General features: G+C 37.1%; 1 protein-coding gene across 1 annotated transcript in view; it reads right to left on the bottom strand.

Annotated features, from left to right (window-relative positions):
• LOC138415814 (dynein axonemal heavy chain 14-like) overlaps positions 1–14,848 on the bottom strand; it is a 317,408-nt gene that overhangs the window by 162,895 nt on the left and 139,665 nt on the right. Inside the window, exons 27-30 of the mRNA XM_069544370.1 lie at positions 14,035–14,238; positions 7,869–7,962; positions 6,376–6,584; positions 5,054–5,306 (exon numbers count right to left, since the gene is read on the bottom strand). Coding sequence (XP_069400471.1) covers positions 5,054–5,306; positions 6,376–6,584; positions 7,869–7,962; positions 14,035–14,238 — 760 coding nt within the window. The remainder of the gene's footprint in view (positions 1–5,053; positions 5,307–6,375; positions 6,585–7,868; positions 7,963–14,034; positions 14,239–14,848) is intronic.

Genomic DNA, 14,848 nt, shown 5'->3' with positions numbered 1-14,848 from the left:
AATTAATGAGGTGTTATCTCTAACATGGGCTTCCCCCAGGGCTCAGCCATAAAGATCCACCTGCAATGCAGGAGCTGCAGGAAACACAAATTTGATCCTTGAGTCAGGAAGATCCCCTGGAGGAGGGCAAGACAACCCACTCCAGTATTCTTGCCTGGAGAATCCCATGGACAGAGGAGCCTGGTGGGCTACAGTCCACAGGGTCGCAAAGAGTCGAACATGACTGACGTGACTTAGAACACACACATGCGACGTTGACCACTGTTTACTTTGTGAACTGTCATAGAACATCATTATTTCACATCAGTATCTTAGACTTATCAGACCAACTAGTTATCATATCCCATCAAAAGTATGTTATTTTTTCTAAGATGAGAGCAGAGAATGTACCTGCAATTGTTGACATGATTACTATTTATTTGAAGAACAAATCTGTATACATATGTTCATCATTTTATTCTAGCAACTTTTTGTAAGTTTGATTATTCCAAAATAAAAACTTTAAAATATTCAGGTCACCACCATCAAATATGGTGTGCATTACAAAGTAAATAATAAATGAGTTCTAATACATGAAGCATTAAAAAAAGAAAGCTGTACATTTCAAAGAAAACTATATCAAAGTAAACATCACACAGGTACAGTTTGTAGTTGTCTCTTTTCTACTCTCCATCATTCATTTTTTCCTCAAGTCATCCATTTCACAGAGGAACACAAAGAGTGAATGATTATTCATTATTCCTTAGCTTTTTATTCTTTCATAATATTTGTCTTCTTTATATTAAAATAACATAGGGAACTTCTGGGAGAATGAACACAGGAATATGCTGGAAGAGTGATGCTCTCAGAGAGAGATGGAAGCTTCCCATTCTCTTCCCCTGTGCTTTGCTCATTTCTCCCACTTGGCTGTTCCAGAGTTTTATCCACTGTAAGAAACAGGTGAATGTGCTCTTGAGTGCCTTCTGTAGTATCATTCACACATGTTCTGGGGACACTTTCTTCAAAGGACCAGAAAGCATCCAGTTTAATCCCAGATGCATGGGATTGTTGCAGACCAGATACTGCTTGTCTCACTAAGACTCATCATGGAGTATGAACTTTCAGTTTTCTGTGTCTATACTGTCAAGACTCGCAAGTATAAGGTGGGATCCTTGTTTACTTCATAACCAGCAAGACATGTGGAACCTTCTCCATAGAAAGAAATTTAAAGGGAAATGCGTCATTGCAAAGGCTAAAAGTTATATTGTTTTTATCAGACTGTGGAAGACTCTACACTCACATTTGAAAAATTACTGTTTAAAACAGTACAAACTGATGAGAGTTTGGTGTGGTGAGAAGAGGGGGGAGCAGTGTGGAATTGTGGGAATATTCCTAGTCTGGAGATAGAACTCATGGATTTTGAGTGCATGTGGAAAATTCTTAAAGAGATAGGAGTATCAAACTACCTTAATTTTTCTCCTAAGAAACCTGTATGCAGGTCAAGAAGCAACAGTTAGAACCAGACATGGAACAAAGGATTAGTTAAAAATTCAGAAAGAATGACAAGGCTTGTATTGTCACCCTGCTTATTTAACTTATATGCAGAGTTCAGTTCAGTTCAGTTCAGTTCAGTCGCTCAGTCGTGTCCGACTCCTTGAGACCCCATGAATCGCAGCACGCCAGGCCTCTCTGTCCATCACCAACTCCCGGAGTTCACTCAGACTCATGTCCATCGAGTCCGTGATGCCATCCAGCCATCTCATCCTTTGTCGTCCCCTTCTCCTCCTGCCCCCCAATCCCTCCCAGCATCAGAGTCTTTTCCAGTGAGTCAACTCTTCGCATGAGGTGGCCAGAGTACTGGAGTTTCAGCTTTAGCATCATTCCTCCCAAAGAAATCCCAGGGCTGATCTCTTTCAGAATGAACTGGTTGGATCTCCTTGCAGTCCAAGGGACTCTCAAGAGTCTTCTCCAACATCACAGTTCAAAAGCATCAATTCTTTGGTGCTCATCTTTCTTCACAGTCTAACTCTCACATCCATACATGACCACTGGAAAAACCATAGCCTTGACTAGACGGACCTTAGTCGGCAAAGTAATGTCTCTGCTTTTGAATATGCTGTCTAGGTTGGTCATAACTTTCCTTCCAAGGAGTAAGCGTCTTTTAATTTCATGGCTGCAATCATCATCTGCAGTGATTTTGGAGCCCCCCAAAATAAAGTCTGACACTGTTTCTACTGTTTCCCCAACTATTTGCCATGAAGTGATGGGACCAGATGTCATGATCTTCGTTTTCTGAATGTTGAGCTTTAAGCCAACTTTTTCACTCTCCTCTTTCACTTTCATCAAGAGGCTTTTTAGTTCCTCTTCACTTTCTGCCATAAGGGTGCTGTCATCTGCATATATGAGGTGATTGATATTTCTCCCGGCAATCTTGATTCCAGCTTGTGCTTCATTCACCGCAGTGTTTCTCATGATGTACTCTGCATAGAAGTTAAATAAGCAGGGTGACAATATACAGCCTTGACATACTCCTTTGCCTATTTGGAACCAGTCTGCAGAGTACATCATGAGAAATGCCAGGCTGGATGGATCTCAAGCTAGAATCAAGATTGCCGCGAGAAATGCCAATCTCAGATATGCAAGTGACACCACCCTAATGGCAGAAAGTGAAGAGGAACTAAAAAGCCTGTTGATGAAGGTGAAAGAGGAGAGTGAAAAAGTTGGCTTAAAACTCAACATTCTAAAAACTAAAATCATGGCATCTGGCCTCATCATTTCAAGGCAAATAGAAGGGGAAAAAGTGGAAACAGTGACAGATTTTATTTTCCTGGGCTCCAAAATCACTGTGGATGGTGAATGCAGCTGAAATTGAAAGACACTTGCTCCTTGGAAGAGAAGCTGTGAAAAACCTAGACAGGGTATTAAAAAGCAGAGACATCACTCTGCTGACAAACGCCTGTATAGTCAGAACTACGGTTTTTCCAGTAGTCACGTACATTCGTGTCAGTTGGACCATAAAGAAGGCTAGGAGCCAAAGAATTGATGCTTTTGAACTGTGGTGCTGGAAAAGACTCTTGAGAGTTCCTTGGACAGAAAGGAGGTTAAACCAATTAATCCTAAAGGAAATTAACCCTGAATCTTCATTGGAAGGCTGATGCTGACGATGAAGTTCCAATATTTGGGCCACCTGATGTGAAGAGCTGACTCATGGAAAAGACCCTCATGCTAGGAAAGATTGAGGGCAGAAGGAGAAGGGGTGGCAAAGGATGAGATGGTTGGATGACATCACCGACTTAATGGACATGAGTTTGAACAAACTCCAAGAGATAGTAAATGACAGGGAAGCCTGGCATGCTATAGTATATGAGGTCGCAAAGAGTCAGACATGACTGAGCAACTGAACAACAACAAATGTGCCAAAAATGTTTCTTTTTTCTTCCATCTTCAATATTAAAATGGTTACACACACAAAAAGGCTTAAAGATTTATATGATCTGAAGAGAAACCAGAGTATAAAATGGCTACACACCAAAATTCACTAATTTTGATAAGTTTTTAAAAAATGCATGTAAGAATTAAAGATTTTAAAATTTAAAAAATAAAAAACTAAAAATTAAAAAAAAATGCATGCTCTTATGACAGCTGTCACAGTACAATCTAACAAAAAATTTAAATTAAGTTAAAAGATAATTAAGTGTGGAAAAAACAGAACACACTTTTTGGCCAACCTCCAAAATTTTTTTTTTTTTGCTTTCTCCCTAGTCTAAGTTACTCAAGAAAATGGTTGCTCTTCCCTTTCTAGAAGGACTAGTAACTATTTTGTAACTACTTTCCCTGATTGTGCAGAGGGTCGCAGCTTCCTCTATTCAGTGAGTTCTGTTCCTGAAAGCTATGTCAGGTTTGGAAATGAGCAAGGGATCATGACTTTTTACTGAGGCAGCTACCCTCAGGCTTCTGGTCATTCATCCTTGACATCTTATAACACAAACTAATGGACCTAGTTTGTTGCCCATATATTTTGCCCCTAGAGATACTATATACTAACCATCTATATATATACTAACCATCTTAATAACTCTTTGAGAATCGTCTCTGCTCCTTTGCCTACTGCTGCTTCTTTGCCATATGCTGTGGTTTGCTAACTGGCAAAGGGACGAACAAAAGCCCATTCAGAACCATGAGGAGAAGGGGAAAGAGAAAACCTAAATATTCTCCTCTACTTTGTCTCTCACTCATGGTAGTATTCAGTTCTCTTCTGTTCAGGATTTCTGTTTTCCCTCACAGGAACCTTAGCCATCTTGTCACCCCAGGGATTTCTCACAATTTCTTTAATTCAACAGATCCTAACTGGGTTGGCATTTTGTGCTAATTTGCCATCTCACCAGGAACCAAATATGGCTTTTCTGATGGCTCAGCTCATTAAAAATCTGCCTGCAGTGTGGGAGACCTGGTTCAATCTCTGGGTGGGGAAAGTCCCCAGGAGAAGGAAAAGGCTACTCACTCCAGTATTCTGGCCTGGAGAATTCCATGGACTGTGTAGTCGATGGGATTGCAAAGAGTAGGACATGACTGAGTGACTTTCACAGGAACCAGATAGAACCAGTGTTTAAATGTAGACATTCTGACTCCAGAGACCATGCCTTTAGCCATAATGCTATACAGTTTTCTGAACTTTTTGATTTCTTCTTACATGTATTTTAACTACTTTCCATGTATATGTTTTTGTATGATTACAGCTGACACCTAGGATTTGGACCATTCCCCCCCCCCCATTATTTTTATCTCTGAGACTCTTTAAAAAATAATAAAAACTATTATCCCCTGATAGAGACCTACAAGGATTCCTTATTCTATTTTTTCTTGTTACCCTTCAGCACTTATAGATATCAATTTATTGATATACTCTTTTATAAATGATTTTTAATTTGTTCCATGTGCAAGTCTGTTCTTGGTTCAAATGGACTGAAAACTTCTGGCTTTCCTTTCTTTCTTTTATAATCAAATAGAAGGTGATAAATAACTGACCCTGACTAAGATAAAATATCACTGATATGACTTAGGGGCAAAAACTCACGTAGTTCAAAGGTTCCAGTTTTACTCATGAATTCAAAGAATGCATCAAGAATTCTGCAGAGAGTTGTAACAATTGTTATGTCTTGTACAGGAAATGGCTGAAATTTCTGATGTTTCTTTATAAACTGTAGTCCATCTGGGACACTACTTTTAATCATGAATTCAAGACAATCCACTTCTGCTTTATTCATAATTTTAGAATTTTTCAGAAGCCATGACTTAACATAAGGCTCCCATCCCAGATCAACAGGATTCTAATAACAGAAAGCACAAGGTAATTTAATGTAAATAAATAAAATTACAGTGTCCACCTACTTTCTTACTATCTCTTTATTTCACTACTGCCCCTGCCAAATAATGGTTTAGAATCAGCACTTATTAAAGGGCAAGTGATCAAAAACACCTTAAAGAATTACTCTTCCTGATTTTAACCACAATCCTACATAACAACAAGCAACTGGAGGATTATGTGTAGGGAGCTGTGTTGAGGCTATGCACATGTGGTAAGAGGAACTGCTTACCCAAAAAATCAGCAGTTTAGTTTAGTGGTTACACTGAGCTAAGGAGATTAGAACACAGGGCTAATCACGGCTAATAATTAATTTCATGTGTAGGGAACATTCATTCTTTGCCTATCTTCTATTCCTTACCACTGCATTGGTAATGCATTTCATAAGTCCTGAGAGTCATGGAGGGGCTTTCCAAGTGGCTCAGTGGGTAAAGAAACCACATGTCAATGCAGGAGAGACAGGAGACTTGGGTTCAATCCCTGGGCTGGGAAGATCTCCTGGAGGAGGGCATGGCAACCACTCCAGTATTCTTACCTGGAGAATCCCATGGACAGAGGAGCCTGGTGGGCTACAGCCCATAGGGTTGCACAGAGTCGGACATGACTGAAGTGACTGAGAATGCATTCGAGAGTCATGGAATGGGCATGAAAAGCCTTCAGGGCAAACGTTCCTCGATGGAAAAATAATTCCTGTCAATTAACTTAACCTATTGAAAGCACTACTTATGCATGGTTGTGGAACATACTGACATTCCAATTACTGAGTGGACCGACTAAGCATATTAGTAACAGTAGTAATTAACATTCGTATTTACTTCTGGGTTAGGAGGCTTTGCTGCTACTGCTGCTAAGTCGCTTCAGTCGTGTCCGACTCTGTGCGACCCCACAGACAGCAGCCCACCAGGGGACATAAATTACAGTGTTGAATTACATAGCCCTGCTGAATCAAGAGGAAACAAAATAAACATAAAATGCTGCAGATAATGACTAAATAAGAAATGTTCTTTGTTAAGAAATTTGTATCAGAAACTTACCATATAGACCATTGCACATCGGCTGACAATAGCAGGACTAGCTTGAGCTAGACTGTCTACTTCAAAGATCACTCTGATTTTACTAGTCAAAGTTATTCTCTCGCTGTTTGCTAAGCACAACGTCCTAGTGTCATCTAGCATAGAATTTAGATTTTCTACCCAGAAGCTATCCACTGGCCCGTCTAAGACAATCCACTGCCAATCAAAGTCTGGAAAGAAAAATATTTGTAATGTAATTGAGAAAAACCTCACTCTACTCTCCTTACAATCTTGCTAATTTTCTCTTTTAATTAGAAAGTACTTTCTAATTAAGATGAATGATGTCCTAGAAAACCCTAGAATGAATGTGCTTAAATGAGTCTCATATATATTGTGAATATTCATAACACATACTTAGCAATACTTTAAACATTGTTTTGGTATTCTTAGTTTGCTGAATTGTATAATTAACCCTTAAAATTTGAGTTAGAGAAAGATCCATGAATCTAGTTTTTCCAAAACAATATGGTTTGTTTCCCCTTTCAACCCAGGAATATTTTTTGGATATGCTGCCTCTGGGAAATAAAGGGAAATAGGATGTCCTTTGAAGAAAGAATCAAGTAGAAAGATGTTAAGAATATTTCACTTGGGGAACTCATTTTCTTCACTTTGCACACTCTATACCCAGCACATTGCTCCACAATATTAGAAAACCAATTGTCAGGATACATGGATCATTATAGAGATTAAAAAAATAGTTAAACATCTGAAATACAAAAGCATTCCAGAAGAACAGGAGAGTAGAGCTGGGATCCAGACAGCCTGCCTTGGGCTGAAATAACTGCCCTGGATTCCCTGATGAAAGAAATATTATGCTCAATCATTGTTCTCTCCCACATTGAATACCAAAACTGATACACAAAATTCAGGAATCCTAAAAATGTAGAAACAATAGCAGAAATCTCTTTCAAAGTCAGGAACATAAATATACTACTGGTGGATATGTTGATATGACATTCAACATGGAGTAGAGAAAGCCATGACTGGGGCCTCTGCAGTAGACTGCTGGCTCTTTTGGAGTAGGGATCTTTTCATACTCTCTGTCCCCCTGGCACATAGTAAACTGGCAGATAATGGGTATACAATTTATTTTAGATGAATATGCTTGGGTTGTATGATTTGTTTAGATTGTCTGAAAATACTATTGTAGGTTGCCGTTGCTACTTCTAATCCGATATTTATTCCTACCTTTAGTATCTACTTGGTTCTTGTGAGGTATTAATGGTCATTTGTAAAATGAATGAGCTATGTAAGTGCTAGTATTTCTATATATAATTATATATGTACACTAATATATACAAGTTTCAGATAAACATATGAGGAAAAAATAAATGGTACAAGGACAAAATCTCTCTCATTTAAAATGTTTTTAAAGATGTAAATGGAGCTCATGTTGGTTCAGTTTTTCTTCTATTTAATCAATAAGCTTTACTGAATTTATTAATAATACTTACTTTGACTTTCTGGAATTTTAATATCTTTCTCCATCTCCTTCTCAAAAATATGATAATCAGAATCTGCTGCATCAGAGAAATCAAGCTTGAAAACCTAAAATACGTAATCAATAATGTTTAAACTTTTATTTGATCATACTTTTGTACTCAAATGGTCTATATGTCAATATACTTTTTTGAGTAATAAGAATATAAGAGGTTTTGCAGCTGAAAGGCCAACATGTAACCAGTACAGTATAATAGAATTGAGTTATGACTACTGGTCATTTTCTTTCAGAAAATTCTTTTATTTTAGTTGTTTTCATAAAGATAGTACATATTTTTTATAATATTCAAGTACTACAGCAAAGCTCAGAGAATAAAGAAAAAGTTCTCTGAACTGCCACCACCTATTAAAAAAAAAAAAAAAGACAGTTGACATTTTGGTGTATATTTTTCTTAGACCTTCCTTCATGATGGAGTTTTTATATTTTAAGGGACATAAGAATTACCTGCAGCGTTATTAAATTCTAACAACTCAACTTTGGAGATTTAGATTGAATAGGTTTGGGATGGAGCCCAAGATTTCCATTTTTAATATACTCCCCAGGTGATTCAAATACAGGTTGTTCTCACATCAATCTCCGAGGAATTCTAATCTTCATCATCTCGGGGTGCGGCGGGTGCGGGGAATGTCCTATTTATCTCCCCAGTGAAGCTGAGTATTATGCCATTAGTTGACTGGCACTGGCTTCCTTTACCACCAAGTGCAGAGGAAGAGAAGACCAAACTCTAGAGCTGTGCTAGGGGTACAGTGAGGGTTCTGAAGAGAGAGCCCAAACATTGGTGTGAGCACCATGTTTCAATCAGGTCTTAGCAATGCTTCTAATTCCCGTCTACTGGGAAGAAGAAAAATAAGTCCAAGGCTATTTCCAATTATTTTTCCTATTACAAAAGTCTGCGATTATCTTCCCTGTAGATAAGACATTATGCTCTACTCCATTTTCCCCCCTCTAGATAGATATTTTTAAATGTGAAATTGTGGGTCCAACATTACATATTTTAACCTTTAATAAATTCTACTAAATTTCAGTCAGATATGACTTAGTGACCAACAACAACTAAAATTCTTTCTGAAAGTTTGTGGCAGTAATACTCCATCAATGAGACACAAGAATGTTTGTTTCTTCACATTTTTGTTAACACTGAATGTTTTGGCTTTCAATATCCTTAAGTATTGAAAATTTGATGAGAAAAAATGTGTCTATCATTGTCATACTTTTTATTCTTTTGTGTCTAATGCTTAGGCTAAACATCTTTACATATGTCTATTGGTAATTTTTATTTTTCTATCAATTTTATACTCATAGCCTTTCCTCATTTCCTTATTTAGTTGCCTAATCATTTCTTATTCATCTTTGAAGTTCTTTTTTTATATTAGTAATAGCAACTGATTGCTTATAATATATACTGTAAATATTTTCTTCCAGACTGTGGTTTGTTTTAATGTTGCTTGTTGCAATCACTGAAAAAATATTTTCTCATTTATATTTGAAGTCAAATGCTTTTTATCTTTTGATTTATAATTTTTGGGTTCCAATATTAATTATTTCCTAACTCTGAAAATATGTCCCTCAAATTTTATTATATTTTAATTAATTTACTTTATATTAATTAATTCATCCAGAGTTTTATTTCTGTGTGGTGTGGGGATAAAAGTCTTTCTATTTTCACACAGTAAAATGGAAAATTATATAGACAGTGGATTAAATAAAAAATGCTTTTCCTGCTGATTAGAATTATTACTTTAGCTGCATACTAAATTCCTATCTATGTTGAATATGCTTCTATTTATTTCCATTTCTCTATTAGTTCCATTTCTGTGTGAGTGCATTACTATTTTTTAAAATTTTTCAGGACTTGAGTACAATCTTTTTTTTTTACTTATTCACACCATACACAAAAATTAACTCAAAACAGACCAAAGATCTAAATATAAAAAATTATAAAAATCTTAGAATAAAATAAGAGAAAGTCTTTTGACTTTGAATTATGCAAAGTTTTCTTAAGTTATGATACCAAAAGGACAAGTGATAAAAGAAAAAATAGATTGGATTTATCACAGTTAAAAACTTTTGTGTTTCAAATGATACCATCAAGAAACTAAAAAGACTCACAGAATGGGAAAAAATTTGTTAATTGTATGAGGAATTTGATGGGGCTTTCCTGGTGTCTCAGCGGTAAAGAATTTGCCTGCGATGCAGGAGACCTGGGTTTGATCCCTGAGTCAGGAAGATTACCTGGAGGAGAACAAGGCAACTCACTCCTGTATTCTTGCCTGGAGGATCTCATGGACAGAGAAGCCTGGCGGGCTACAATAGATAGGGTGGCAAAGAGTTGGACATGATTGAAGCAACTTAGCACACACGCAAAGAATTTGATAAGGGACTTATATCCTGAGTATATTTTTAAAAATTCTTAAAATTCATTAATTAAAAGATAGATAATCAAACCAACAAGAAGATACAGTAATTGTAAATATATATGCACCCAACATAGGAGCACCAACATAGAGCAGTTCAGTTCAGTTCAGTCACTCAGGCATGTCCGATTCTTTGCGACCCCATGAATCGCAGCACGCCAGGCCTCCCTGTCCATCACCATCTCCCGGAGTTCACTCAGATTCACGTCCATCGACTCAGTGATGCCATCCAGCCATCTCATCCTCTGTCATCCCCTTCTCCTCCTGCCCCCAATCCCTCCCAGCATTAGAGTCTTTTCCAATGAGTCAACTCTTCACATCAGGTGGCCAAAGTACTGGAGTTTCAGCTTTAGCATCATCCCTTCCAAAGAAATTCCAGGGTCGATCTCCTTCAAAATGGACTGGTTGGATCTCCTTGCAGTCCAAGGGACTCTCAAGAGTCTTCTCCAACACCACAGTTCAAAAGCATCAATTCTTCGGCACTCAGCCTTCTTCACAGTCCAACTCTCACAACCATACATGACCACAGGAAAAACCATAGCCTTGACTAGGCTGACCTTAGTCAGCAAAGTAATGTCTCTGCTTTTGAATATACTATCTAGGTTGCTCATAACTTTTCTTCCAAAGAGTAAGCATCTTTTAAATTCATGGCTGCAGTCACCATCTGCAGTGATTTTGGAGCCCCCCAAAATAAAGTCTGACACTGTTTCTACTGTTTCCCCATCTATTTCCCATGAAGTGATGGGACTGGATGCCATGATCTTCATTTTCTGAATGTTGAGCTTTAAGCCAACTTTTTCACTCTCCTGTTTTACTTTCATCAAGAGGCTTTTTAGTTCCTCTTCACTTTCTGCCATAAAGGTGGTGTCATCTGCATATCTGAGGTTATTGATATTTCTCCCAGCAATCTTGATTCCAGCTTGTGTTTCCTCCAGTCCAGCATTTCTCATGATGTACTCTTCATATAAGTTAAATAAGCAGGGTGACAATGATAACAAATGGAAAGACAGAAATTGGCAGTAATGCCATAGTTTGACACTCCACCTACATCAGTGGACAGATTATTTAGACAGAAAATCAAGAGGAAAATGTGTTTTGTGTGTGTGTCTAGTCACTTAGTCATGTCTGACTCTTTGCGACCCTTTGGACAGTAGCCCACAGGCTCCTCTGTCTGTGGGAATTTTCAGTCAAGAACACTGGAGTGAGTTGCCATTTTCCTGCTCCATGAGATTTTCCCAACCTAGGGATAGAATCAGTGTCTCCTGCTTTGCTGCTGCTGCTGCTAAGTCACTCTGTCATGTCCGACTCTGTGCAACCCCATAGACATCAGCCCACCAGGCTCTCCCGTCCCTGGGATTCTCCAGGCAAGATCACTGGAGTGGGTTGCCATTTCCTTCTCCAATGCATGAAAGTGAAAAGTGAAAGTGAAGTCACTCAGGTGTGCCAGGCTCCTCCATCCATGGGATTTTCCAGGCAAGAGCACTGGAGTGGGGTGCCATTGCCTTCTCCCTCCTGCTTTGCAGGTGCATGCTGTACCAGCTGAGCCATCAAGGAAGCCTAGTAGGAAAATATTGGCCTTAAGTGATACATTAGACCAATGGATTTAATAGATATATAGAGACTATTTCATCCCCAAAGAGCAGAATTCACATTCTTTTCAAGTGCTCATGAAACTTTATCCAAGATAGATTATATTTAGGCCACAAAACAAATAACAATAAATTTAAGAAGATTTAAATCATATTTAGCATCTTTTCTAACAACAACAGTGGGAAGGAGATGAATTATTCAATTGTGCCAGAACAATTTTGCATTTGGGAAAAAATTAAGTTAAACACACACAACAAAATAAATTATATTAATACACAGATGAAAATTTTAAAAGGTTTATTATATGTTTTTATTAAGCAACCAGTGATTCAACAATAATATTAGAATAGGGAAAGGTATTACTGAAAAGTTAGAATGTACAAAATTATATATTATAAACTTATTTTCATTGATTGTCAAAAATAAGTATAGCACAGATGACAGATACATTTTTAATTCTTTTTACATACCATTCTCATATCAATGTGGAAATAGCAATAATACAACAAAATTTTATTTCCTTAGGACAAATTACTAGGAACAGATTTCTAAATCAAACAAAATGATAAGTTAAAAATATCAATATGTATTTCCAAAACTACCACCAGACATGTATGAATCTCTACTTCACAACCTTATAATTATAGAATATTAGTTCTCTCTTTCTAAAAATCTTTTCTTAATTTGTTTGGTTTCAAACATTATCTTTTTTGTTATTACACTTCAGTATAGGGTAAATATGGAGAAGGAAATGGCAATCCACTCCAGTGTTCTTGCCTGGAGAATCCCATGGATGGAGGGGCCTGGTGGGCTGCACTCTATGGGGTTGCAAAGAGTCAGACACGACTAAGCAACTAACACACACACACACACACACACACACACACAGATAGGGTAAATACAGTATATAGTGAATGAAATTCACTACTAATCTCTACTTATTACTAATGAGAATATAAACTTACAGTCTTTTGCTATTCATATTTATTCTCTGATGAATTTTGGATTAAATAGTTTATACTTTTTACTGAAATATTTTTGAATCTCATTAGTTTGGAAGTTATACTGGTGGCACTGGGATCATTAGGTTATCCTCTACTTATGCTTAATCCACTGTGTTTTTCTTTAAAAGCAAGTATCTTTAATTTCATTTAATCATTTATTAATCATTTTAAAACACAATGGTACATGTACACAATGGGAATGTAAATTGGTACAGTCACTATGGAGACCAGCGTGGAGTTTCAAAAAAACCTAAAAATTAAACTACCGTATGACCCAGCAATCTGGCATATACTTGGAGAAAACTGTAATTCAAAAAGATACATGCACCCCAGTGTTTATTGCAGCACTATTTCTAATAGCCAGGACATGGAAGCAACCTAAATGCCCATCAACAGAGGAACAGATAAAGAAAGATATGGTACATATACGCAATGGAATATTGCTCAGCCATAAAAAATACCATCATCAGCAACATGGATGGACCTAGAGATTGTCATACTGAGTGAAGTTAAGTCAGAAAGAAAAAGACAAATATACAATATTGCTTACATGTGTAATCTAAAATACAGTGCAAAATGAACTTATCTACAAAACAAAAATAAAGTTACAGATGTAGAGAACAAACTTATAAATACCAAGGAGGGAATGGATGGGTGGCATGAATTGGGAGACTGGAATTGACATATATACACTATCGTGTATAAAGAGATAACTAATGAGAACCTAATGTTCTCAGTGCTCTGGGAACTCTACTCAGTGCTCTGGGTGAGCTAAATGGGAAGAAATCTAAAAACAAGGCAATATATTTATATGCATAACTGACTCACATTGCTGTACAGCAGAAACTAACACAACATTGTAAAGCAACTATATTCCAATAAAAATTAATTAAAAAACCCCCCAAATCCACAAGGTATATTTTCTGTTTTTTAATAGCTCATTACTTTTCCCTTTTTTAAACTGATCATAATAATTTTAAAATTCACGCTGCTGCTGCTGCTACATCACCTCGCTAGTAAGTATCTAATGAAACTTTGATATCAGACATTAGATTAACAATGAAATAATCTATCATAGTGAAATAAAATAAACGTTCCATACTGAACTTACATTAGCAGAATCTGAGATTTTTGATTCGTTGTCTTTGTTTGAGTATTTTGTAGTGTTTAAATATACATAATTCCGAATTGTTGCTGATAATAATCCATCAGCCCATTCCATAGTATTAGGATCCAGATGTCCATATAGTTCACTGAGAGTGATACACTTTGGATTTAAAATACAAATATCTATTTTTCCTCTTCTTCCTGAAATCTGAGAAAAATCCAGTGTGATTTTTAAAGACACTGACTATAGAACAATTGTCTAATTTTTTTTGTATCATTCCTACTAGACGTTTTAGGAGAGATCTTTCCCTTCAAAGAAGGATTCTTTATAAAGGTAGCACTTTGCAAGAAATAGTAAAAATTGACTTATTAAAATTAGCCTTTATATCCAAATAATTATTTTTTAAAATTACAAATATTACAAATAAGGCTTCCCTGGTAGTTCAGCTGGTGAAGAATCTACCTGCAATGCAGGGGACCCTGGTTTGATTTCTTGGTCAGGAAATTCTGCTAGAGAAAGGATAGGCTACCCATTCCAGTATTCTTGGGCTTCCCTGGTGGCTCAGATGGTAATGAATCCACCTGCAATGTGGGAGACCTGGATTTGATCCCTGGGTTGGGATGATCCCCTGGAGAAGGGATCGGCTACCCACGCCAGTATTCTGGCCTGGAGAATTCCATGGACAGAGGAGCCTGGCAGACTACAGTCCATGGAGCTGCAAAAAGTTGGACACAACTGAGCAACTTTCACAGACACACAAATGAATCCCTAGGAAAAGAATGGGAAAAAAGAAAATCCATCATGCTTCTAAATGGAC

This window comes from Ovis canadensis, chromosome 12 (assembly GCF_042477335.2).
Source record: "Ovis canadensis isolate MfBH-ARS-UI-01 breed Bighorn chromosome 12, ARS-UI_OviCan_v2, whole genome shotgun sequence".
Taxonomy (NCBI): Eukaryota; Metazoa; Chordata; class Mammalia; order Artiodactyla; family Bovidae; genus Ovis; species Ovis canadensis.
This window is presented reverse-complemented; position numbering and strand designations above follow the sequence as displayed.